This window comes from Eretmochelys imbricata, chromosome 14, assembly GCF_965152235.1.
Source record: "Eretmochelys imbricata isolate rEreImb1 chromosome 14, rEreImb1.hap1, whole genome shotgun sequence".
Lineage (NCBI taxonomy): Eukaryota > Metazoa > Chordata > Testudines > Cheloniidae > Eretmochelys > Eretmochelys imbricata.
Window position 1 is genome coordinate 7,258,596 of NC_135585.1, and position 26,889 is coordinate 7,285,484.

The 26,889-nt window shown below is 40.0% G+C and overlaps 1 protein-coding gene across 5 annotated transcripts in view; it reads right to left on the reverse strand.

The window, feature by feature from the left end:
- CEP112 (centrosomal protein 112) overlaps positions 1–26,889 on the reverse strand; it is a 301,926-nt gene that overhangs the window by 197,800 nt on the left and 77,237 nt on the right. For all 5 annotated transcript variants that reach the window (XM_077833092.1, XM_077833093.1, XM_077833094.1 and 2 more), the window contains 6 exons: positions 24,701–24,844; positions 13,162–13,316; positions 12,671–12,800; positions 10,817–10,909; positions 9,696–9,755; positions 1,874–1,953 (listed from right to left, as the gene is read on the reverse strand). In XM_077833092.1, coding sequence (XP_077689218.1) covers positions 1,874–1,953; positions 9,696–9,755; positions 10,817–10,909; positions 12,671–12,800; positions 13,162–13,316; positions 24,701–24,844 — 662 coding nt within the window. The remainder of the gene's footprint in view (positions 1–1,873; positions 1,954–9,695; positions 9,756–10,816; positions 10,910–12,670; positions 12,801–13,161; positions 13,317–24,700; positions 24,845–26,889) is intronic.

The following is a 26,889-nucleotide window of genomic DNA, read 5'->3' on the forward strand; positions in this document are numbered from 1 at the left end:
AATTCACTACTGAATTAGCACGGAAGTGAATTTTCAAGACACATAGCATTTCAAAGTACGCATCAAAGATTAGAATCCAGGCCTCTGACTTTAATTTTGGCCCCCTGTGCTTAGACTCAGATACTACACTTTAGATCAGACACTACAAAAGGTTTACTCCACATTAAATGAGGTAGTCTACTTTGTTCATTAATCATTGACACAATGGGCTACTTAGACTGTGAAAAGCTGTCACACCAGATGCATTATGTCAAAACAATTGAAATGTAGGTTTTAAACCCAGATTCTGCCTTCAGATACAAGGGACAAATCCTGGAAAATCACTTACTAGATACAATATGACACACAAAATGAGCTCAAATACAGCATCTTAGATCCGAATCAGCCTTTTTAAATCTAAGTGATACAATTTCTTATGATTCTTTCCTGAAAATAATGTTAGTGTGCATTTCCAGTAGTCACTTTTTAGTGAAATAAAACGGATAAGTTAACCTGTGCCTTCTTCCTGCATAACACCTCTAAGATCTGGTCTTTATTCTCAGTCCATACAGCTACAATTCTCATCCAGGTCCTCATCATCTTGACTACTGCAACCTCCTTCTCTCTGGCCGTGACAAATTCCATCTTGACCACTTACATCCTTCCAAAATGGTGCTGCACAGATTATTTTCCTGGGCCATTGCTTTGACTAACCCTCTACTGGCTCTCCATCCTCCACCATATCTAACACATATGATCTGTCTTCATTTTAAGGATTTCATGGCATATCCCTGCCCTACTTATAATATCTTATACAGTATCAAGATGTCAATCCCTGGACCCACTGTGCAACTGATGCCTACCTTGCCCACCAATTTGTAAAATTTTCCAACAAGCACCTTCACACTTTCTCCCATGATTCCCCCTTTTGAATGGGAGGAGCTCCATATAGAAATGTGCAAAGGTACCACATTTTCCTTCTTCAAATCTCTCCTTCCAACTCTCCTCTATCATAATGCCTACTACAAACTCAAAAACGGAACGGAAGATGTGTGTCATGACGGCTGCTATCATGCAGATTGGTACTGTTCCTCAAACTCCCCGAGTCTATTTGTTGTATCCACCTGTTGTCTTTCATTTTATACTTAGATTGTAATCTCTTTGGGACAGGAACTGTCTCTTTTTTTTATCTTTCGATCTTATATACTTATATAATGCCCCTCACTGCAATATCTGAGCACTTCCCTATCATTAATATATTTATCCTCACAAGAGATCTGAAGCGTAAGGAAATACCGTGGGAGGTACTATTATCCCCATTTTACAGATGGGGAACTGAGGCACAGAAACTAGGTGACTTGCTCAAGGTCACAAAGGAAATCTGTAATGGTACAGGGAATTGAACCCACGTCTTCTGAGTCTCAAACTAGCATCTTAACCACTGAATCCTGTTTGTACAGTACCTAGGAACTTTAGGAACTACCACAATACAAATAAACAACAACAATACATGAACATTTCAATTGTAACCTGATTCCCCTAATAAATGTCCACAACAACAAATCTTCAGTAAGGAATAATGTTCTGCAAACATGTCAGTTCTAAACTGAAGCTGGTTTGAGTTACTTAAGGGGAATAGAGCATCTGAAACCACTAAGTTCTATTTTGTTACATTCCTATCACTTAAAACCAGATGAACTGATTTTTTTTTTTTTTTTAATTTTTACAGCTGACTAATAAAACCCTAAAAATAAGGTTTTACAATGGAAAGCTGACCCAAACTAAACTATAGGAGTGTTGTTATAAAACACAAAGCATATGGTCTACTTACTGAATTTGAATAAAAACAGAGACATTTAAAGAAAAAAATTATTCTTTATCACGTCTCACTTACTTCAAAGCCTCTTCCAGTTTGCGAATTTTCTTTTGAGCATCCTCTCTCTCTTTATCAAGGTCATTTTGGAAGCCATGAATCTACCATTTCAAAGAAAAAATTTACATTTTAGCTACTACAGCATGTGATCAACAGAATGATTAAACATTATTTCAATTTTCAACTTAACAAATTAGTTTCATATAGGTTTAGATAAGAAGTTGTTGAAATATAATCAACATATGTAACGTGATGTTTCCACAGTTCAAACAAAGTTTGGGGACAAAATTAGCAGCAGGCTAAAACTATCAGAATATAACCTTCTCTACTAGTGTGATTTTTCTTCCTGTCCAAAGAAATGTTAAACTTCTAGTGTTAAAAATACAGTAACTGTATTAAAAAGAACTAGTTTTTTCTTTAGTATCAATTGCAATATGAGGATACTGAGAGATCATGAAATAAAGGGTAGATAATAAGAGAGAGAGATTTGTCTGAACCATATCTTACTTTGCCTAATAGCCTAGACAGAAGTTCCTACTCATTGACTTGTTTTGAATTTAAACTTACAATGGATTTTTATAAAGATGATTTTTTCACAAAGCATTTTTTTAAAATATGATTAAATGGGTTAACAAAGTTACTTAAGCATACTGGGCACAGTATAACATACATTCAGATACTATGCCATCCAAGAGCAGTTGCCCCGGGGAAAGAAAAGATACAGAGGAAGAAGAGAACTGCACTACTCTAGAATTCTTCACCCTCATTGAAATAAAAAGTGAGAGTGATTCAACAAGCATGTGAGAAAGACTGCATATACTCTCAGCCACATTCTTCAACAAGCACAAGATAAGTCAAGGTTTATTAATCTGTTCTCATTTTGAAATTCTTGGGTACTGTAATTTTGCAGCATATGTGAACTGTGCATCTCACCTAAACACCCAAACAAATGCACACCCATAATAGTTTACAGAATCTTTAACATAAATATAACTCCCTCAGTCAGCCAATATATGTATATACTTTTACACACACACACACACACACACACACACACACCTTTCCTCCTGTCACATGTACAGATTCCAAAAGATGTGTACAGACACACATGCTTACTCTATCTTACAGGCCCCATTTCTTCTAATTTCGTCTTTTTTCTCTTTTTTTAAATCTATTTAGATTATAAACTCTTTGAAGCAAGGACTGCTTTAAATGTTTGCACAGCACCCAGCACATTTTGGGTGCTATTATAATACAAGTAGTAAATAATAATGATTTTTTAAAAAGATTACTGACTTCTGGGAGCAACCAAGCTGACAATTTTGTTCTTTTAAGGCCTTACATGGTATAGATCCTAGCTATCTGAGATCACCTCTCTCCCTATAAACCATTTCTGAGCTCCTAGGCTTTTTCTAACATGCCCTACCTTTTAGTGTCAGGTGGCTAGTAGCAAATTTTAATCCGTGGAGGGTTCTTTACTCTGATTCTGTTGGACCAACAGGGGGAAGTGAGTTTCAGTGTTTGTCAACCTTCCAGGCATGGTACAAAGCACATCTGTTCACACTGGTTTTTGCCTAAGGCAGGTTAGGTGTCAAGGTTTTGGTTTGGGTTTTTTTTTTGTTTGTTTTGTTTTTTTAGCATTGCTGAGGTAATAGTGTAGAGATCTTTGTGACAAAGATCGTAGTAAATTTAGGGGCTATTCTTCTAGCACCCAATTATTTGCAGCATGATGTTTGATTAATATGAATATTCTCAGAGGCTCAGGAAATAGGTGCACAATTTTATGCATACCTAATTGAAGAGATTGCATGGTTCTGCATAAATTATTATATTTATTGATAGTATATAAGAATTGATATTAGGATAAAGTAGGCATTAAATATTTGTTAATTTCAAAGTAATGAGTGTGATGAAATTACATCAGAGAGAGAAAAAGAACAGATGGAGCAAACAAATAAAATTTGGTTTATGAAGTACAGAAGTCTAGAGTGGCATTGAGAACATTTAGAAGCAATACATGTGCCATCAACTAAAAAGTGTTGTGAACATGTACAAATGATGGGAAGTCACAGCTCTGGTTCCACAAAGCACCTCTGAAGTTCAACAGAAGCCTCACGGGGAAAAAAAGAAAATTCAATAAACCCCCACACCCTATAAACGTCTACAATATGAACCACAGGAATCCAGTACATTTTAGCTGATTACATATTGCAAAAGTATTTGCACAATATGATCAGAAATCATATCTCTAGAAAATATCTAGGCAAGAATCTGTGTTAGTACCAATGACCTTGAATGTCTGTAACAAGATGCAACTGACACACTCCAACACAGCATACTGATATCTCAGATGAAAAACAAGAAAGGAAAAACACAGTTAAAAAAACTCACTAACAGAAAGTTTCAGTACAGAAGCTAACTGTGTGGAAGTCTGAGTATTTAGCTGGTTTGGAACATTCTCAGAGACAGAAGGATTTTCCATTAGGGTAATCGGAAGTCAGTATTTACTGTCCTAGCATATTATATATGTATAACAGCTGTCTCAAGAACTGCTCTTGATAATATTGTATCACAGTTACTACACTTAGCTGCCTGTTTGGAATACAAGCAGATTATTTGTAAAAAGCAGGTGTTTCCTTTACTTGTAAAACCATTTAGCCTAACCGGTTCCTGATTTAGTAGATTAGTATCCTTAATCAAACAGTGACATTTAGGTTTATTACCTATTATTTGTTTGATGTTCAAGGATCTTAACAGGGAATAGTCACCATAGATCAATAAAGGTTATTAGATAGTGGTATGTATTTAAGCCAACAGATTATACCTGATAATGCATGCTTCCTTTACTCAAAAACAGGCTATTGTTTTTAGAATTTTATAGCCGAATCTGCCCTTTATTTTATGGGCATATGTAAATAACATGGTTCACATGTATTTTTTTGTCTCATCTCAAAGATTTCCACAGTACACAGTTACATTAAGGCTTCTGAACATGTGAACACCTGTACTGATCTCTATCAAAACAAAAAAGTTTTACCCATCTTGTTTATCATCACACAGTTGTATAATCCATCCTGAAATAAGCTTTATTGTATCTATTTCAGGAGTCAAAGGGCATATTCTCTAAGGGATGGGATGACAATAGTTGTTCTTGACCTGAAGCTCTCAAGAGATATCACAGAGATAGAAAGACAAAAGAAAGCTGAACTGAAGAGACAGTAAAAAATATGAACATGCTAGGAAGTAATAATTCCAACTCAAATGTGTATATATATGTATATGTGCGCACATATATTTTGACCTGGTTCTACATCAGTTTAGATTTGAATTTTTCTTGTAGCAATGACAATTGTTTTGGTAATCATTAATAATTTTAAAAGAAAATTGTGTGTGCCATTTAAAAATAAGACTCGTTTATTACATGTAAATAACTTCATTAAAATATTATTAATGTTGCAAAGTCAGGCATTCAAAAGTTAGGCCGTTCTAGTAACACCACCCACCCGCCACAACAGGCGGGTGAACTTGATAGGGCCAGCGGTGAAGAGGGCCAGCCCCACAGCGAGAGAGAGAGAGAAACACACTCATTGAAACTCTTCCCACCCTCTTGGAGTCTTCTGGTACCCACTGGCCAGTTGTGAGAGAGTGGTGCTGATTGGGCCATATCTTCTAGCTCTAGGGATTTTATCTGGAGCCCAGGCCATGTGGAGCCTCTTCCAGCTCCATTCCTTAGAATTAAGGTTGCCTGGGATGAGACACTTTGCCAGTGGGTTTCCAGACATATTTGCTGACAACAGTGGAATGCTGAGACTCAGGGAACTTGGGCTCCATTACAGGCTCATCTACCCTTTCCTCCTAAGCCTGATCCCTTCTGCCCCATCCCCTCTAACCAGTCCCAGTCCATATTACTCCACTGGCTCCTCGTCCTACTCCCATTCTCCTCACCTAGCCAGGCTCAGTCTCCATTGTCCAGGCTTTTGATCCAACTGCCAGTCTATTTGCTCAGCAAGTCTTAGTCCACCCCTGCAAGCCCCCGTCCCCATCTCCTCCTCTCCCATTTGCTATCGCCAGTCCTCCCCAACCCACTCCTTGTTTCCAGTTTCTTCTGTCCAGCCAGTCCCAGTTCCCTCCCTGACTTGTCCATTCTGGCTCTCCCCCTGCCCACAGTCCCTGTCCCCATCTCCCTCCACAGGCTTTTCATCCAATCTCTGTGTCATCTTCTCACCCCACACCTCCAGGCTCCTTAACCCAGTCTCTTTGCTCAGCCAGTACCAGTTCTCCCTGACATCCCAGCTCCTTCTCTCCTCTTCTCCCACCCTATCGGTTCCTAGTCCCAGTGTCCCCCTTAGCTCCTCATCCAACCTGTTTCTCCCAAACCACTGGCTCTCTGGTTCCCCAGTCTTTTCCCTCCCTAGCTCCCACACATTGCCTTGCCAGTCCCAGTCTCCATCCCCAGCTCCCAATCTCTGTCTCCCTGCCAGCCTCCAATGCCAGTCTTAACTTTCCCCCCTCCCCCAGGCTCCATGTTCCAATCTTTTCCCTTAGCCCTCCCACACAATGCCCTAAATCCAGGTCTTGTACCCTCTGAATTTGAATCATACAACTTTCTCCTCCATACTGCCTTGCAGGGGGGATAAGAGCACAGAAGAGACAGACTCCCCGCTCTCAGTTCTGGTGCCCAGACCTATCCCTTACAGGAAAAGTTCAGCTTTGCCGCTGTAGCCCTGAGCGATATGCTCAGTCACCTTTTATGGATGGCATAGTCCTGTCACACACAGGAGCTGAGAGTGGATTGAGCGTGCTCAGTCACTCTGTGGGGATAATGCATGACCAGTCTAGTTAGCACTACAAGAGGTTTGAGCATACTCAGTCAGGATGGAATCTCTAGATTAGGTTACACAGAGAAAAAATATAGATCCAACACGGCTACTCCTCTCACAATGAAATCTTGTTTATCACTCTCAGACTCTCACTCTCCCCTACTGGAAGGAATTATCTGGTGCAGCCAAAGACTTGTAATTCCAGCATAAATATTCTGTGGCCAGATGTGTCCACATTATGCCAACCCACCTCGATTTTGACCTTCAACATTCTTATTATTAAATTCTTGGGTCTTTCTTGATGAGCTAACTTTACCAGACTGAATTATGGGGTTTTTGCACATGCAAATAGAGTCTAGAATAACACTGAAACATTTCCACTTGTGATGCAAGACAGGATTTGAATTTTGGGCATGTCTATGTAAGCGGGGGAATAGTCCCACTATTGTGGGGAACCTTCCTGGCTTCTGTACTACCCCAGTGAAGTGGGCTAGTGAAAGGATTTGAGTCCTCACTCCCACTTCCTTTACCCAGTGGCCTCCCTGCCCTTGAGGGCTCCCCTTCCACTCTCCTGTCTGGCAGAGTCCTCGTAACCCCAACAAGGATGGGCCCAGGATTCCTGGGGGGCTCGACCCCCAACCCTGCTGTGGTCACCTAGGACAGGGGCTAGGGTGTCCCCACTCCGGGGTACTCTCTCTGCACTGGGAATCTCTCTGACCCACTGACCATTACATACAATTTAAAGCAAATGCAAGTTATTTAATCAACAATTAATTTTAAAAAGGATAAGGAAAAATGGGAAAGGTTAAAGGAAACTCATCACCCCGCTCTGTGGCAGGGAACATCACAAACAGTGTCTCTGGAATGTCAGGGCAGTTCACAGTCTGTTCCTTGTAAGTGCCAGGCCTTCTCAGGGCCTGGGTGTGCTGTAGGGATGCTGTGAGTTGGACACTTGTTCTGGTGGTGGCCACACGCTCTCAGGCTCTAAGTGTTAGGACCCTTCTTCCCAGTGTCACCCCCGCCCTGTCAGGATTACGATCCAAGCCTGGCCTGCAGAGCAGCTTGGCTGAGGCGTCTCCCTGTGCTGGGCCCGCTGCCCAGGGTCCCCCTTGGTCTCCCCAGCTGCTCACCGCACCCAGCTCCAGACTGCTCCTGCCCCAGCTGCACCACTCTGTCTCTGCACTACTGCTGCTGCTCTGCCTCCAGCTCCCTGGGCTGCTTCTTTGGCCCCTCTGCCTCTGGTTGCTGCAGCTCGGCTCCCAGGACAGGTATGTTCTGCAGGCTGCTTCTGTGACTCTGCTCCCAGCACTGACCTGCTTTCTGGGCTGCTTTTCTGGCCCCTCTGGCTCTGGTTGCTGCAGCTGTCCTCCCAGGGCAAGTCTGCTCTCTCTGGGCTGTGCCCCTGGCTTTGGGGCTGCAGCTCTGCTCCCAGGACAGGGTCTGCTCTCTCTGGGCTGCTTTTCTGGTCCCTCTGGATCTGGCACAGCTCTGCTCCACAGCTCAGCTTGGGCCCCTGCTTTCTCCTTAGCTCGGCCCCACTCTGTCTGACCCAGGCAGTTCCAGCTCACACGAAGAACGGGACCTCCCTGGCCTCCTGACTTTCTGATTAGCCTGCCCGCCCTGTCATTCAGGCTGACCTGGAGCACTGGCCTCTCCCCATTGTTCCTGGGGACTGTCAGTCTCAGGTTCCTGATTCCCCATCAACCGTTCCCCCTTTTTAGTACTGGGAGCTAGCAACTAAAACACCCCCACTGAATGTTAGTAAGGGGGCAACAGTCCCCTACATAGTCCCACAGTCTGGACTACAGGGGCATTGGGACTAGCTTAACGCAAACTAGGTGTGAATTAAAAAGTATCTATTTTGCATTAATGTAGTCCTAAAAGGGGGAGCACCTTTTAGGACTATGTTAACACAAACAAGGTATGTTTTAGTCACACCCCCACAGGGTCTGCACATTGCAGTTACAACACAACATGCTACTGCACACTGCAATTCGCATCTCTGTACTGAATTGTAGGGCTGTGAAAATAAGCCCTAGTGTCACTATAGGTTTCAGAGTAGCAGCCGTGTTAGTCCATATTCACAAAAAGAAAAGGAGGACTTGTGGCACCTTAGAGACTAACAAATTTATTTGAGCATAAGCTTTCGTGAGCTACAGCTCACTTCATCGGATGATCTAGCAAACAATGCATCATTTAGATCCACTGTTCCTTTTGTTATAAGTAAATGAAGAGTAGTTCATTTGTAGCTGTTTTTCAATTCATTCACAGTATGAGTTTGCCACTAATGCTTAAAAAATTAGCCATGGAAGTCATGGAAGTACACGTTTATACATACATTCTGTTATTAATCACTACAATAGCCAAACACTTAAAGAAAAGTCATTTAAAAAACAAAGTCATGTGGAATAATTAACTCTTGCAATGAATGACTGTTTCATGTCAGCACCTTTGATATTTAAGTACAAAAATTTGTACATATTGGCAAAGTGCTGCAAGATTAAATATGCTCTATAAGTATTAAGCACTTTTTTTTTTTTTTTAATTTCTGCTCCCAAAACACTATCTCTGGAAGATGATAGAGCATATGTATGGGTACAGGTAAAATGTACAGTAAGTATTTGTTGGGAAAAATGATAAAATATCAATAGCAATTTCAAACTCCCTCTCTCTTCTACTAAAGCAATAGCAGAGAGTGAAAAATCACAGTAAGAACAAAAGTAGTACCTAATAGGGCCCTGTCTGCATCCTCTTCACTGGGGTGAATTTCACCCTAAGTGAATTAAATACCAGGCATTAATATGTTTCAAACCACAGACATTATACTTCTGGAAAACATTTTAACAGCTTAATCCTTGTTTAAAAGCTGCTTATTACTAGACAAGCTTTTAGGTTTCATCAGTTACATACCCCCTTTCTGCCCAATATTCACTTTTTTATGGATTTGTGGATTTAAATCATTAGCTGCTGCCTAAGACATCTGCAAGTACACATAACATTTTCATTTTTCCTTCAAACTTTACCTTTTTTTCATGAATCCGCTCTAAATGAAGTTTTTCCTGTTGAAATTTGTGTTCTTGATTCTGCAAATTGAGGAATTTATTTTTAATAAGGAATCACTACTACTTTAAACAGATTACTATAATTCAAAAGCAGCCCTTACCTAGACAAAATATGGACATTTTACTAGAGCGCAGTATGGTCTCTATCAACCAAAGTGTCCAACTTTATTTCATAATTAAACATTAATCTACGAACAATTTTAAGATGTTTTATTTTAGTTCAAAAAATTACACAGCATTATTACTAATACTTGATTAGCATGGGGTGTCTCCAGACTACCAGGAAGATGACACAGGTTCAGCTACAGGTCTCAGGGCTTGTCCACATGGCCATTTAGAGCACAACAACCTAATATGCTGAAGATTTACACACTGGCTTGCTAAACAGTAAGTATTTGTGTAGACAAGCCCTTAGTCCCTAGCTTCCCAGACTAAAATAAGATGGGAGGCAATGAAGTTAGACCTTGATGAATGCAAGAGGGGAGAAAGAGTGCTTTCTCCTTGCTTTACAACAATTCACCCTATCAGATAAAAATGTTGAAAGATTCCAAAGACAGTAGTACATAGTCGTCCTGTGCCATCAAAATGACTACTCTTCCCCAAGTAAGGGTAGAACATCATGATATGTGGGGAAAAGGAGATACCCAGGGCTCCAACAGGGATGCACTATAGGTACAGGGAAGCAATAGTCTGAGTATCTATGAGAAGATAGAAAATGTAACTGAATTGTTTCACAATTGTTACAGTTCAACAAGTTTATGCTAACTTTTACAAACAGATACTGCTATTAAAGACAGAGACAGGGATTTCTTTCAACGTTGTATTTCTCTATAATCCATTGATACACATTTTTATATCAGTTCAACACACAGGAAAATAAGACAAATAGCCACAAAGTTCCTTTAAAAGACTTAGCCAAAAAGAATAAGAACAAATTCTACTCTGTTAAGTGTAGAGGGATTGGCTCCTCTGATTTCCAAGAACTCCAGAATATATCTTAGTTTGGCATTCTATTCATACAAATCTTAGGAACAAGTAAAAAGGACTCTTCATTTTTCCTGAGTGAAAAATTCAGGGCTCACCCTCAGCTGTTGCTGCCTTTGATGTTCTGATTCTTGTAACTGTTGTTTTAATTCAGACACCCTCTGTTCTAATTCTTCAATCACATCAGATGCCTGTAGGGATTTAATAGAAAAGTGAACGTTCGTCTTGTAGTCTTTATTTGCTCTGTAGAAATAAGTTACTCTTTCCCTTTTCAAAGTTGCATTAAAAAAGTAGAAAAAAGATAAATTTGGAAAAGACAATCTTTTTCAACACAAGTCATATGTACTTCATTTCTATTTGTCCTTAAAAGTGCAGATGGGACTATAGTCCAAAATTATAAAACAAAAATAAAAAACAAAACAAACACGCTGCTGATTCAAGAAAGAAATTTGAAAATAAAATGGAGACAGTCATTTAGCATTTCCTTATCAAAGATCTTAGCATTCCAGTATTTCAGACCAAAATCTGGACGTCATGTTTGCTCTAGGTTAATCAATAGTTTAGGTTTCAGAGTGATAAACACTCATTTTTTCATGATCTGTGTGCATATAAATCTCCTCACTGTATTTTCCACTTTATGCATCCGATGAAGTGAGCTGTAGCTCACGAAAGCTTATGCTCAAATAAATTGGTTAGTCTCTAAGGTGTTAATAGTTTAGAATACTCTACAGTTTTTGAAATTCGCTATGTTTTTATAATATATATTTGGTGTGAATATGATGTAGGCTAGATAACCGATCACAAAGGCTACTTATAAAAAACTATTTTCTTACATTTTTGTGCTGATTATTTAAAAGGTTATTATTTAAAAGGTTATTAAAAGGCTGATTATTTCAAAGATGTATGCAACAAAATGTTTCATGAATAAAAACAGGACAATATTTTAATGTGTACCTGAAGAAAAATATTTTTCTTTATAACTCTTTTGGTAACAAATTTCCAAAGTGGCCTCATCCAACTCTCTAAGCTTTGTGTCAAAATTTGCATGTCCAAGTTTTTCAGCACCTAAAACCTTACATTCATACATCCAAAACGAAAGCTCAGCTAAATGGTTTACCATTTAACTCTCTCAGGAGGAATGTGGCAATTTTGAAGTATATTACACACAGAGACATCTTGCACAGAAGTCTTACATATTACTTCTCTTTTGTGTAGTTATATAATGCACAAGAGTACAGATCGCATACAAAACAATACATATCCTAACCCACAATGCCCTTTGTTAGTTCATCCTTCCCTTGGGAGTCCCTGGAGGCCATCTGGGCTCACAAAGGCAGGCAGGCAGGATGTGCTCCCGCATACAGGCCCCCACACTGCATTACTTCTCCTTCATGAAGTCTTCTTCCCCAGCTTGCCCTCTCTCCTCTTAGCTGTGCTCTTCCTCTCTTTATATGCCTCCCTTTCCAACACCTGGCTTTCTTTGTTCTATATTCTGGTTATTTTCCATTGCTCCTATTTTTCCACCTCCCTGCAGAGGGGTAGGATAAAACTAGTTTTCCTAAGCTTGAGTCCACCCAGTGTTCCAAGGTGTTTTCACCTGAAGAGAGGTCACTGAGTTCTAACAACCCTGCACTGTATATGGTCTAGGAGGATGCGACATGGTCATACATGAAGGGGTGGAATCCACTTACATATTGAGGCATTCAAAAAATACAGCAATTTCATAGCACAACTTCACAATATCAACCAAATTTCATAAGTTCTACAGACAGACCCCCCAAGCCACCAAGAAAGTGAGTAGCTCCTTTGAGTAAAGTTATTCACGTGTCTTAATATTTGCACGATTGAAGCCTTACAGACCATTTTGAAAATTTGTCCCCTTATGTACATAATTGACAGGCAAGCATTTTTATACCCATTATTCCTGGGAGGTTGTACCTCTGTAAACATACCTTAGCTGCAGAGAGAGCATGTTCCTGTTTCATAAAACTTATGTCAATATCATATTTGTTTTGTTGTTGTTGAATATTCTGTTCATAATCTTGTATAATGCGATCCTTCTCTTTCTGAAAGGAGTTACATCTACAAGTATTAATAAAGGAAAAATAAAATGGAAATTTTGGCACTTTATTTGCTTTATGTAATTTTTGAAGCTTTATGTAATTTTGCTTTATGTAATTTTTCAAGCTTCTGCAAAATTCTACTTACCCACCTAGTCCTCTCAATTGATAAAGTGTAAAATAAAATTGTACAATGTAAAATATATTTGTTTTTTTCATGATCATCATCTTGGTGAGTGTCGAACAGTGGTTTTTGCACCTGGGTCGCTATATTTTCATGACAATTTCCAAAGGCTGAATTACTGAGCACTGGTTTTCTTGTAGACAGAGAGTGATGTTTAGTTTTGGAATTGCTTTGGTTTAAACTCTATTTTATTAATTACCTTGATTTCATCTCTTGCAGTTCAGTGCATACTGCTTGGTAGCATTGCTCTAGATCAGTCTTTTCTTGAGATAATTTCTGACGCTGTAAATTACTATTTTCAGCCTCTACAGTCAGCTGCTGGACACGGGCCTCCAGTTCTTTGACCATCTGGTTCTAAAAGAATAGGTCATTGTTAAGAATAAATTAGTGCACACCCCTGTTGTTATTCAACAGCCTAGAGCAACTGTGGTTCTCTGGTGGTCCAAAGAAACAAGAGTTATAAAAGCAAAGCTGTCATCAATCAGGACAGTAAATTCTATAATGTATCAAAGCTTTCAAAATATACATGTTTCAAACAAAGTAAAGTGTAACCTCTGCCCTCAGACCCAAACTGGAACAATACTTGCACTAGATTTCTATAGATTAAAGTTTTTATAATATGAAGCAAAACAAACAGTTTAAAGAAAAAATTTCTATTAAGGATAATGTATCTTGAGCTATTTCATACCTGTCAGAAACAAACACCACTATGATCAACGACAATATAGCCTGCATGTAAAACCAAGCCCCCCCCCAAAAAACTTGCAAGACTAATACCAGTAAACATATATATATTTTCTTTATTTGTAGTCCCTTTCAAAAACAAACAAGTCAGTTGGTCAGATAAAGTCTTTATTGTGTTGTTATGGAATCCAATTCATTTAATTTGTACATTATATTGGCACCAAATGTTTACTGTAATAAAATACTTATTCAGTTACTAAAATGAAATCATGGCTAATGCCTGTTCCCAATAAATATACTGAGAGACCAAAGAATTGAAGAATTCAGGAGTTGTTCATTATTTGCAGTCAGTCTCTTTTAGTGTCACATCCAAGAGATTGCAAAAACAACATGATATAGCAGCTGATAAAAGACATTTTCCATACATAAAATACTGTTTCTTTGTATATCTGAGTGTGCTCACATATGCGTATGACATACTTTGAGATATACTGATAAGTGCGGCATAAGGGGGCTATTAAGAGGACTGGTTATGATATACATATTACAATATTCAATAATGCTTGACACATTTTCAGTAAGTCTTCATATCAGTTTACAAATATTAACAAATACCATTCACAAATACAAACATCACCCCATGAGGTAGGTGGTATTATCCCCATTTAAAAAATGGGAAATTGGAAGCACAGAGAGACACACACCCTGGCTCCAGGGGACGCAGCAATCAGGATCTGCCCTAGAACAAAGGCATTCCAAATTCCCTGCCTGCTTCCCTCTATGTTTACCTCTCCTTATAATGAATCCCTTTTCAACAAATTATAAATGTACACTGAATATTTTTGTGTTAAACACAATTTCATGACATTCAGCATTTAAAATAAAAATATCTGAGAATTCCAAAGAATATATATTTTTTCTCTTCTCCATTCTTTCCTAAAGTAACCTTAGTGTATAAGGAAATGAGAATAGAATTCCTGAGAAGGCAGAGGTGGGAAAAAAAGACACAGCTGCCTTTTCAGGATGTTCAAATCAAAGTTATTTTTATATTAACAAAGGTTTGGAGGTGGGGGAAGGGAGAGGAAGTGGAAGAATATTTTCACCCTCTGTTAAAGGAAAGTAAAAACTCAAACATCTGTCAACTCCATTCAAGTTTTGTAGTATATTTAAATATACCTGGAGACATTTCTGACACACTCATGCAATCAGAATAGCATTACTCAAGCTTTGCAAAACAGTCTAAAACACACCAAACTTAACCATACACTTGTATTGCATTTTAAAAAGACTCTTTCCATCAATGCAAAGCCAGCTGCAGGGTCTGGTTTGTTTAGACAACAAAGAAAGTCAAGTATATTTTACTTTTAAGTTACAGGATTTGTCATGTAGCTAGTGGAGATTACTATCTTGTTTTTGACAAAAAGCAGCTTTCAGACATCCTGTACCCAATAGATTGAACTATATGATAAAATAAGGAGGATATCCCACTTTGCCAGCTGGGGGAAATTTGGCAAGAAAAAAGTTATCAACTTAATTGCCAATGAGAACAGTGCCTTCAAAGATAACTTAAGATGTCAAGTGGGGCAGAACAAAGCCAATCCCCTAAGAAGCTTGTAGCATGCAATGAAACTATGTTACAATGAACATGGAAAATCTGCATTGATGACTGTAAGTTTTAGAACAAGATACAGTAGTAGTTTCAAATCAGGGTAATATCTTTTATAAATTGCATGAAAACAGTTGGCATTTTTTATTATGTACATGTAGTATTAATAAGAGCAGCTTTCCTTCATCTAGTCTGTATTTTGGCCAATATGCACCTTAATGAAGAGCACATTTAAGAATATTCCTGAATCCTCTACTGTGGCTGATAAGCTGTTCAATGTACTGTGGGCATTCCCCCATAATCCAGCAGCTGTTGGATACAGTATGGGTCACTAGAGCTCCTGGACTACATGGATGTTGCATCTTGAGGCTGCGCATAGGGAGTCTAATGCAAGATCAGGACCTAAAACAGTTGTCAAAGAAGCAGCTAGATCAGAGCTCAGAATTTGGCCCTTTAAGCAGAAGACTATATTAAACTCCGTCCAATCAATTTTGAGTGCTTTCACAATCTAGATTTGTGCACTAATCTAATCACCATGGGTATTCATATTATACCCCATGGTGGATTTCACACTCAATTTCCAATCAAGAATCATTAAGGATCTTCCAAACTATTAACTTGTTTTGGCCCTCCTTAGTTTTTTCTACAGATTTATAATTTGAAATTACTGTCACCCATTCCTAAGGAATTCCATCTTTCTCCTTGCATTCTCACTTATGAAACCTGTCCATCCTCAAAACATTTTTAACATGACAAACACTAAACCATGTCATTGTAGAAAATGCTATCACCCAAATGTTTAAAAAGAAGACACAAAAGCTCTAAATCAGAGCCTTCCTCTGGGTCTCTCAATGCATTTTGAATTATCCATTTAATTTACACTATAAACTCCTCAGGGTAGGGACTGTGAGTTCCTCTGGATCTTAACAAAAATTAATAAAAAAAAACTCAGTCAAGATTAAGCATCAATATTCACCCAAAATATTATTTAAAATGTTAGGAGGTGAAGATGCCTTTTAGCAGCACAGCATATTTCTTACTACGAAATATCACAAATTATGAGATGCAACTATTAAGGGCCTTTTACCATAAATAGTCACAGTCTAGTAAAATATACAGCATGAGAATTCTGGGGGGAAGAATTTAAGGACCAACACTATGCTTTCAACTCTTTGAAGTGGCTGCTTGTATTACACAGGTGATATTCAGCTTCTAGAAGAAGACTTCACTCTTCAGGACCTCAAGTTGGCTGACTCATATTACATACCCCCAAACTCCTCCCCCAAACATTCTTCTCTGAGTTGCACAGATGTAAGTCCAGAATGACTCCACTGATTTTGATGATTTAGACCATTAACTCATCTTTCAACTAATCACTTGCACGGTGTGCACACATTCCCTGCCCCTTCTCTTTTTCCCAAATATCCTCCTACATATACACTTACCACAGGACAACTGCTATGGATAATGGTAAACTAAGGTCTATGGCAGAGATGGCTGAAAATATGAGCGAAATGGCTACTTATGTAATAAAACTAATGCCAAGAACTCCTTTACATAAAGCTTTCATAAAATGCTTCCATAGCTAGTAATCCATTGTTGCTTCAGTGTTTTATAATTGATGCTAAATCACACACACACACTTCATAACCATTGCTATCTGCACTAAAGTATATATTTTTTTCCAATAAATAAATGTTTCCCCCACTAAAACAAACACTTGTATTATAACATTGACAAGAGTTATATCATTCAGCAATTCACTTGTTCACAATAAATGGCACTCCTGATGATATGAAACGCCATGAAAAATGAAAAAAAAGTCTAAAATAACAAAAAAAGAGAAACTAATTTTCAGTGACAGTCTAGTCTTTCATCTTAAGCCATGCCTTGAACTCTACCTTGTTTAATTATTAAATCAGGAGCTGCTCAGCAAGATCTGTCTGCTTTTGATGGTTCTTAAATTCAATCCTGATGACAGACTGTGTCCATTTTTCTCCGTATTTACTGTTGCCTATGACAAGGTCTGAATGCTAATTTTTCAATTCAACATTCATTAATGACACAATAAAAAGTGTATTTGACATTGCCCTTTAGCTCATTCAAACTATCAATTTTCTTTAATGTCTCATCTTGATGACAAAAGTACAAGATACCTCTTTGAAAGGGACTTGTTGATTTTTGCTAACTAATATTTACTTTATACACTGTGTAGTGTACAGTAAATACAGTTCACACTTGACTTTCAAATTACCTGCCTTTTAGTATTTTAACAATACACAGTGTGTTCCCCTGAGGTTTTTAAGAATTTATGTGGAATTCGAATGAACTCTTTTCTTCTCCAAGTGTGTTAGAACACATCTAGGCGAAGGTTAGTTGCCTACTGCTTCTTTTCTTGGAGGATTGTCTACCACTGCTAGACTGAGCAAAGAAAGGTTACCCCCAGTAACTGCTGGTGTTCCAATACACTGCCTGTATAATTCCACACTTGTGGGTGGGGACTATCCTTAATGACAAAATTAGTACCCTCTCAAAAGCAGCAACTATTGCTTCCACACACATACTCCCCCATGGAGCTGAACATTTGAGGCATGGTTATAAAAACTACCACCCCAAACGTATAGTTCCTTCTACATACTCAAAATCTATAACCAAAGGCTCTAAAGAAGCTGCCTCTTTCTTTGTGTATTGCCTGTACAGACCTATACTTCCAGAAGATTAAGTAATAGTACGTACAGTACTCCAAGCCCAGATTCTCTCAGCCCACCAGCTAAGCCAGCTATATGGGCCATTTGACTTTAGCAAAGCTTTTGATATGGTCTCCCACAGTACTCTTGCCAGCAAGTTAAAGAAGTATGGATTGGATGAATGGACTATAAAGTGGACAGAGAGCTAGCTAGATCGTCGGGCTCAATGGGTAGTGATCAACGACTTGATGTCTAGTTGACAGCCAGGTATCAAGCGGAGTGTCCCAGGGGTCAGTCCTGGGGCCAGTTTCGTTCAACGTCTACATTAATGATCTAGATGATGGAATGAATTGCACCCTCAGCAAGTTTGCAGATGACACAAAGTTGCGGGGAGAGGTAGATATGCTGGAGGGTAGGGATAGGGTCCCATGCACTACTATAGGCTGGGGTCCAACTGCTAAGTGGCAGATCGGCAGAAAAGGACCTGGGGATTACAGTGGACGAGAAGCTGGATATGAGTCAACAGTGTGCCCTTGTTGCCAAGGTGGCTAAAGGCATATTGGGCTGCATTAACAGGAGCACTGCCAGCAGATAGAGGGAAGTGATTATTCCCCTTCATTCAGCACTGGTGAGGCCACATCTGGGGTACTGCATCCAGTTTTGGGCCCCCCCACTACAGTAAGGATGTGGACAAATTGGAGAGAGTCCAGTGAAGGGCAACAAAAAGTATTAGGGGGCTGGGGCACATGATTTATGAGGAGAGGCTGAGGGAACTGGGCTTATTTAGTCTGCAGAAGAGATGAGAGAGGGGGGATTTGATAGCAGACTTCAACTACCTGAAGGCAGGGTTCCAAAGAGGATGGAGCTAGGCTATTCTCAGTGGTGGCAGATGACAGAACAAGGAGCAATGGTCTCAAGTTGCAGTGGAGGAGGTCTAGGTTGCATATTAGGAAAACCTATTTCACTAGGAGGGTGGTAACCTAGGGAGGTGGTGGAATCTCCATCCTTGGAGGTTTTCAAGGCCCTGCTGGGATGATTTAGTTGGAGTTGGTCCTGCTTTGAGCCGGGAGTTGGACTAGATGACCTCCTGAGGTCTCTTCCAACCCTAATTTTCTTTGATTCTATGAGCTCTCCACCTCTCGTTGGTCAGCCAGGAGCTGACTGGCCCTCGCTTTAAACCCTTTCCTGGTCTTTGGAGGCTTCTTTCCCCCTTTAGCTGCCTTACCCTGCCCTCCCTCCCTGTTGTCATAGTTTAGGAGCCATATTTTCTGGATCCTGTGGGTCTCATCGATTGCCTGTCCTGTGATCAGAAGGAACTTTTTCCCATTGGACCGAATTGGCACAGGCCTAGTGGGCCTTTTTGCCTTCCTCACAGCATCACAGAGGCACAGTTAAAAAGAGTAGGACTTTGGAATTTAATATTAAGAATTTATAAGAAGAAATTTTAGTTTTGTCACAACTTGCAGCTCATCTCCAAAGTGGAGAAAGGCTAAAAGGGTCAGCTCCCATTTCGCTGGGGAATCTTGTGTCTCTGCGAGAAGAGGAGACCTCAAGTCTTCACAGAGCGAGGTCCCACTCTGGGACCCTCTACCCTGTTTGCCCCCTGGATGATGGACAGCAATAAATGTGGCAAGCTTCTTCAGAAGTTAAATTGCTTCCTGACAAGACAATAAACCACATCCCCCACCCTGTTGATGAAATGCAACATGTCACAGTGGTATTGTCCATCAACACGTGGACCATTTTTCCATTAGGTGAGGAAGGAAAGCCTTGAAAGCCAAGTAAATTGCTCTGAGCTATAACTTTTCTATATTCATACTTTTACAAATTTCCATAGACATTGCCGATCCAGGTGACTGAGAAGGAACAATATAAATGGATGAGAGAATGGAATTTTAAAGAGGATGGCACAAAGTGGGAACTGGATGAAATAGTCTTTTTCTATGTCTCAAAAACTCACTGATTTCAAGGAGTTCAACTCCATGTCACTAAGAAAAATGACAGAGCTGTTCCCAAGAGGTGGAAATTGAGGGCTCATCAGTATATCCTTTAATGTGTTGTTTAGCTGAGAAGGAGGCAAGGGATGTGCTAGCGGAAGAAAGGCTTTCTGAAGCTTCCTAGAAATGTTTGTCTATGGGAGTTTCCAAGCACGAACTTTAGGAAGATGACTCGGTTTGGAAACAGTAGCTCAATGAAAATAAGCCTTATATGCTACTGGATAAAAGCTTTAAAAGGGGCGGGGAGGCAAGTGACTATCTCAGCACCTAGTGGTAGGGCCATTCAGGAAGTCCCTGTCTGACTCTCTTATCCTGGTTTCACGTTCTCTGACCAACATTCTGCTTCTGAATTCCAATTGAATTATAGCGGTTACATGCTCTTATATTTTATGTTTAGTATGAAGAAAAAGTGAAGTGCAGTAGGTATCTGCTTCCCAGAGGCCACTCCAGCTACGAAGAAGGCGCCCCCTGGTATGTGACAGGGATGGCCTGGGAATCCTCCATTGAGATCTCCAGGACACCTTTTCATGGAGGTACTGGGCAATCCTTTGCAGAAGGTTTCTGCCTTATTTCTTCCAGCACAGTAGAACACTTTCCCATGCCACTCCAGTATTAACTCTGCTGGCATCAGTTCAGTACACAGCATAGCAGCATAAGGACCAGGTCTGTACCCACATGGTTGCAGCATCTGCTCCCTTGCCTCCTCAGCTACAGATAGGGTCACCTGGGAAGACAGGGGACGTTTTCATTACAACTGCTTGTACCGCAAACAATAGAGCATGTGATCCCCCACCCATGGTGATTTCCAGGTCCCTCAATCACAGTTTCCCTAACATGCCAGTGGTTTGAGTGGCAGAAACAGGAGTTCATCTCAGAATCTGAAAGCCTAGGGTGACTGCTACCAGCAACATTAAGGGAAAGAGGAGTGGGCTTCCTGTGTTCTCTTGTGGCCACAACCCCCATCCCCAAGAGCTGCCTTGGACAAAGACCACAATTTGGGAGGCTTAACATGGTCCCTGGTCTCAAAGCAACATCTATGTTGCTGAGGGGAGAAGGAATTGTCCACCTGCACTCCCAACAAGGGTTCCCACAAGTTGCAGCACAAGACTTGTCGCCCATACCACTGGGCCATACTCACCATGGCTGGAACACCTGAATAGCTAGTGGTTCTGATTAGGTTCTGGCTTGCACTTGAGTGTAATAAGGGGAGTGACTTTTAAATAGCAACCTTGTACCAGATCCAGAGAATGCACTGACAATGGTTGCCTTGTGCTTTCCATGCCTTCAGAACATCCTCCACACCAGCGGAAGGCTTTCCCAGATTAGAAGACAGAAAAGGAGAATGCATGATGACATGTTCAATGAGATAATGAATGCCTCCAGGACAGCTGATACAGAGCTCAGAGCCAAGAGGATTTCATGGTCTGAAAAACTGGATATGGAGAGCATCCCAGGAGCAGGAGTGTGCCACGCAGGATGAGATGCTGTGGATTATGAAGGACCAGTCAGACATGTTGAGGCATCTGGTTGAGCTTCAGAAAAACAGCTTGAGGCTACACTCCCCCTGCAGCCCCTGCACAATGGCCTGCAAATATTGACCGGGTCCCAATCCCCCTCCCCCAAACATTCTAAGAAGCGGGTGGGGAGGAAGGTGCAGTATCTCCTCCACTCAACACTGGGGGAGTGTACTAAGAACAAAAGGTGGCCATTCAAAGACCTTTGACGGGTAAGACTTCTGTGCTTTCACAGACAAGCTGACCTGGTTTCTCCCCTCCCAGTTTTATCACACTGTTTACCCAAGGTTAAATTATTTTCCTGTTCTTTCAGTTTTTTTATGTTTGTGCAATAAAAGTCAAATTTTCAAGAATGAAATACTGTTTGTTTATTCCTAGCATTCGGGTAGAGGGAGGGGAACAGGGAGATACAGGAAAACTGATGCAATTGAGGAGATGGTATGGGAAGGCACAATGCAGATAAGCAGCGAACATTACTGTGGCTCATTACTAGAACGGGTTTCAAAGCCTCCCGGAGATGCAGCACTCCTTGCTGAGCTCTTCTTATTGCCCTGCTATCTGGCTACTCAAAATCAGCTGCCAGCCTATCCACTTCCATGCCCCACCTGTGCAGAAACTTCTCTCCCTTTGCCTCATAGTTATTATGGAGCACACAGCAGGCAGCGATAGCAATGGGGATACTGCTTCCAGGTCCAGTAAGCAAACTGCTTCAGCGACCCTTTAAACGTCCAAAGTCATATTCCATCACCATTCTGCACTTGCTCAGCCTATTGTTGAACCGCTCCTTACTGCTGTCTAGGTGGCTGGTGTACAGCTTCATGAGCCATGGGAGCAAGGGGCAGGCTGGATCTCCCAGCATCACTACTGGCATTTTACCATCATCAATGGTTATTTTGCAATCTGGAAATAAAAGTCCATGATTGCAGCTTTCTGAACCAATCTATGTTCCTAAAAATGCGTGCACCTTTCCTGACCATGCCATGTCGGTGAAAGGCCCCCTGTGATTCACCAGTGCTTACAACACCACTGAAAAATATCCCTTTCGGTTTATGTATTCTTTGGCAAGGCAGTCTGGTGCCAAGAGAGGGACATGCGTGCCATCTATTGTCCCACTGCAATTAGGGCACCCCATCGCAGCAAAACCATCCACTAGGTCCTGAACGTTGCTTCTCCACTGTCAGAGCAATTCTCATTTTAGTGCTGCTGTGCTTCAGGGCTGGGGAAAGCACTGCACTAAGTTCCTGGAAAGTGCCCTTCCGCATTCAAAAGTTCAGGAGCCACTGCTCATTATCCCATAGCTGCATAACGATGAGATCGCACCAGTCAGCGCTTGTTTCCTGAGATCAGATATGGTGCTCCACCATGTTCAGCTGCTGCATGGCTATCAGCAGCAACCTGGCACTGTTTTGCTCTATGGCTTGCATCAGGGCTGCATGAATAACATTGCAATGTTCTGCGCGGCAGCTCCTGTCTCAGCTCTGGAAATACTGCCGGATAAGGCGCGAGGTGTTTGTAATGCTCACAACAAGAGTGCACAGCTGAGCGAGGTCCATGCTCCTGGGGCTATGAAATACATGTGCCTAAGCCAGACTTTCAAAAAAAGGTGTGAAAAAACATGGGTTGTTTGCCATTGATATCATGGGAGAGAGGAAGGGAGGAAACTGCATCGAGGGAGGTCGAAGCCATGGTCCCACCCTCTCCCCATGACAATGATTTGGTCTCATGCGGCATTGCAAGCCCATCCCAAAACCCCATTTGGCTAGTTGCACTGTGGAATAGCTACCCACAGTGTAATGCTCTGGGCATCAATGCAAGTGCCGCTAGTAAGGATGCACTCCACCAATACAATGTATGGGGTGTGGACACACCCAACCGACTTAATTACTGCGGCGGATGAATTTCGACTTAATTTAAGTCGACTTAACTTTGTAATGTAGACATGCCCTTAGAAGTACCCACTTACATCTCTTAGCATATTTATGAGGTAGCTGCATTAATGGATTTCAGTGAGTTTCGCCCAGGCTTTACATTGAAAAGATAACTGTGATGGTGGATCTCTAAAGATGAGCAATTACAAGGAGATGTGTGATGACTTCTGGAATATCTACCCTTAAAAGATGTACCCTGAAAAAGGATCATGCTATTTCTATACTCGCTGCGTTATATGGGCTCATTACGCTAACTGAAAAAAATGGGTAATGTCAAAATGGAAGCTTTTCATTTAACATTTGTTTGTTCTAATGGAGTAATTCTTAAAAATACTTTTAAGGACCACACATACAAAATCCCTGACATAAAGCACTAATAAAATGCCTTGGACACATTAAGCATTATCAAACAACAACAACAGATTACGGTTAGGCTTATATGACAACCGGAGCAGCTGAGCCAAACGAGTGTCAACCACCTTTTTGGGTGTAAACCAAAAGACCTGGAAAATAATAGGAAAAGTTCAGCTTCATGAACAGGGAGAAGCAGTAGATAGGAGGAGGAATGGTGAGAAAGTAAAATTAATAATAGGAAACATTTTCATAAAGCATTTACAGTGTGAACTCAGACTTTTTTTCCAGTTAAAGAAAAGAAAGTTGGTTGCCTACTGTAATGAAAGGGCGCTCTCAATCACATTCCTTATAAATGAATAACTTCAACTAACAACCTCCATCACAAAAAATACAGTTGTTATTAGTCTCAGCAGATAAACCAAGGACTAAATAAAGATGGAGACTGAATCATCTTCATTCCTAAAGATTATCCCCCCTCCAGATCAAAGGCACATTAATGGTTAAGTCTGAAGAATTTTCCATTGGAACTGTCCCCACTCCACTGGATTTTAGCTTCCAGTGCTACCAATCCAGCACCTTTCAGAAACCCTAGAATTCACAACTTTACTTTTGTTAAAAGAAGTAGGGAAGTGAGATTCAAGCATCTCTAATCCGATTCTGTTGAAAAAAATACCTGCCTAGGCATTTGAAATGAAATAGTGTTACTTCTACTATCTCTTTGATGAAGCAATGTCACAGCATTGCAGCATGGTCGTGCAGGGCTGTCAAAAATGTTTGTCAGCCCCACAGTTTCTATGCACCCTTTTGTTGAGGGACAAAATAAAAATAATTCTTATCTGACCTCTTTTCCCAATACTTTCTGATACACTATGCCTTAAGAAAAATGAGCATTCCAAAATGCACAGGTGCACAAAACCTGAAGATTGCAATTCATATTTGTGGTCATGATCTAGATATTAAAAACTTACAGTTGCTTTTGTCTGTGCCAAGTACTCTGTCTCCATTTTACTAAGACGTGCATTTGTGTCCTCAAGCAGTTCTTGGATATTTTCTGTGTGTTTCTTCTGAAGATCAAATTTTTCCTTTTCCATTTCTGCCACAGCGTTGTGGAGCTATATTTAAAAAAAAAATATCACCAGGCTATTCAGTGACTTATAAAACTGTACAGCTGACTTTTCTGACCTTTAGAATAAAAATCTTATCATTTCCCCCCTTATTAATATATGATAAGGTTTTCTGGATCGCTGCTCCAGAACTAAAAAAGGAAAGAATCTTAAGAATGTATACACCAACCAATTTATATTTACCTTTTACAGAATATTGAAAATATATTTGTAGTTTTTGCCATTAATTTTGTTGATCCTGTATTCATTTTAATATTGAAATTGAACCACTTACTAACCTACAAACTTTGTAAATTTTCTACTGTACAAATAATATGCTCTCCACAACTACTTTCCTTCTTCTAACAGTATGTCTCAAAATGTATGAGACTGGGGACCCTGGAAACAAAACTATCCACTTACCTGAATTAGAGAGTGTTATCTGTGACACTAGTCTGAGCTACCACACTATACTTCCCAACACATTACTTCCATTCTAACACTAACTGCATCCCTTTCTGGATTAAGAGCTTGAGCCCAGATTTGTAAAGGTATTAAGGAGTTGCTGCCCTCAGCAGTGCAACACCCAACTGATTTAAAAGCCAAAAATCTCATCTTAAAAAGGACTTCAATAGGATTTGGCACCTAAATATATTTAAAAATTTGGACCTTCAAATCTTAATTGATTAACAAGTCACCTTGTTGCTCAGGTTTCAAACATGCCCATTTCACTCACAATAATGACCTAAAGAACATGCAATGTCACACAAATGTGAGTAATGACACTAAAATCTGTTAAAACCATATTAATTTATACATATTTATTTTTTAAATAAAAACACCACAGCAGTGGTCAGTCTCCTTGTCAGGTGCCTGAAACATACTGGAAATGCTGATCTTATGATTTTTATGCAAATGTACGCAGTGATGCTATCCATCAGGACCACCTCTTCATAGAGTCTACTGTGAAAGTGACAATGTAAGTCTTCCCCAGAACTGCCAGAATGAAAATTAAAACTATATAGAGGGGGAAAGTAGGTGCTGGAAAAATCAATCTATTTTTCATTTGCAGGAAACTTGATTGTGGTTAGCATGCTTTAAAAAATAATCTGAAAATAGAAATTAAAGAGTACCAATCCTTACAGACAGGAATATGAAAATGACCACCAAAGTTAAGAAAACTAATGGATACCCATTACAGGACAGTCCTTGTAACAGTTACTCAAAAAAACTTCTTACCCAAACAATGCATGGAACTCCACATAATGAAAGCAACTAACATGATTTTATCATTAGCTCAATATTTATTACTGGGAGAAAAAGAACTTTATTTTATGGCTATCTAGGTCTTCTTTATTAAAAATCTGGGACAGATGAAAAAAGGCCTTTTCAGTAAGCACAAAATCAGAGAATACCTGATTACACTTTTTTTTAAAGTAAATGTTACATGAAGCAACATGTTTTTTTGACTCTAAATCATGCTGGAAACACAGCCCCTAGTTTGTTCTACAACGCTACATCAGCAAAATATGCTGAGTCTCCCATCAACAACTTGACTCCTTACACAACAAAGGACAGTAATGACATGACTTTGCAAAGGTCAACGTCTATTCAAAGGGAAAAAAGGACCTAAGAAGGACAAGATGAAATAACTTTCATATACACTATAAAAATATTCTACCTATCCATGTTTATTGTATTGTCTTGGAACACTGAACTCTCACTTTTTTCCCCATGGGGTAAATGGTACCTTTACACCACTCCTGTGTTTTTAGTGGATATAAAATTAACATAGTATTTTTGTTTGCATCCTTGTTTGTGTACTTGTATCATTGATGACAATGACAGCTTTGGGAATAGCACTTGCTAGTTAACTGTCCATGCAGAGCAAGTATGATGAACTCAGGGTCAAAATACTGTTTTTGTAAGAAACAAAACATTGAGCATTCTTGCCTCAGGTTCTTTGCTATCGGGAAAAACAATGTTTATGAGCAAGTTTTCTTCCAAAGCAAGAAGAAAAACTAACAAGGCCTTTGGCTCGTATGTCCAGGTGC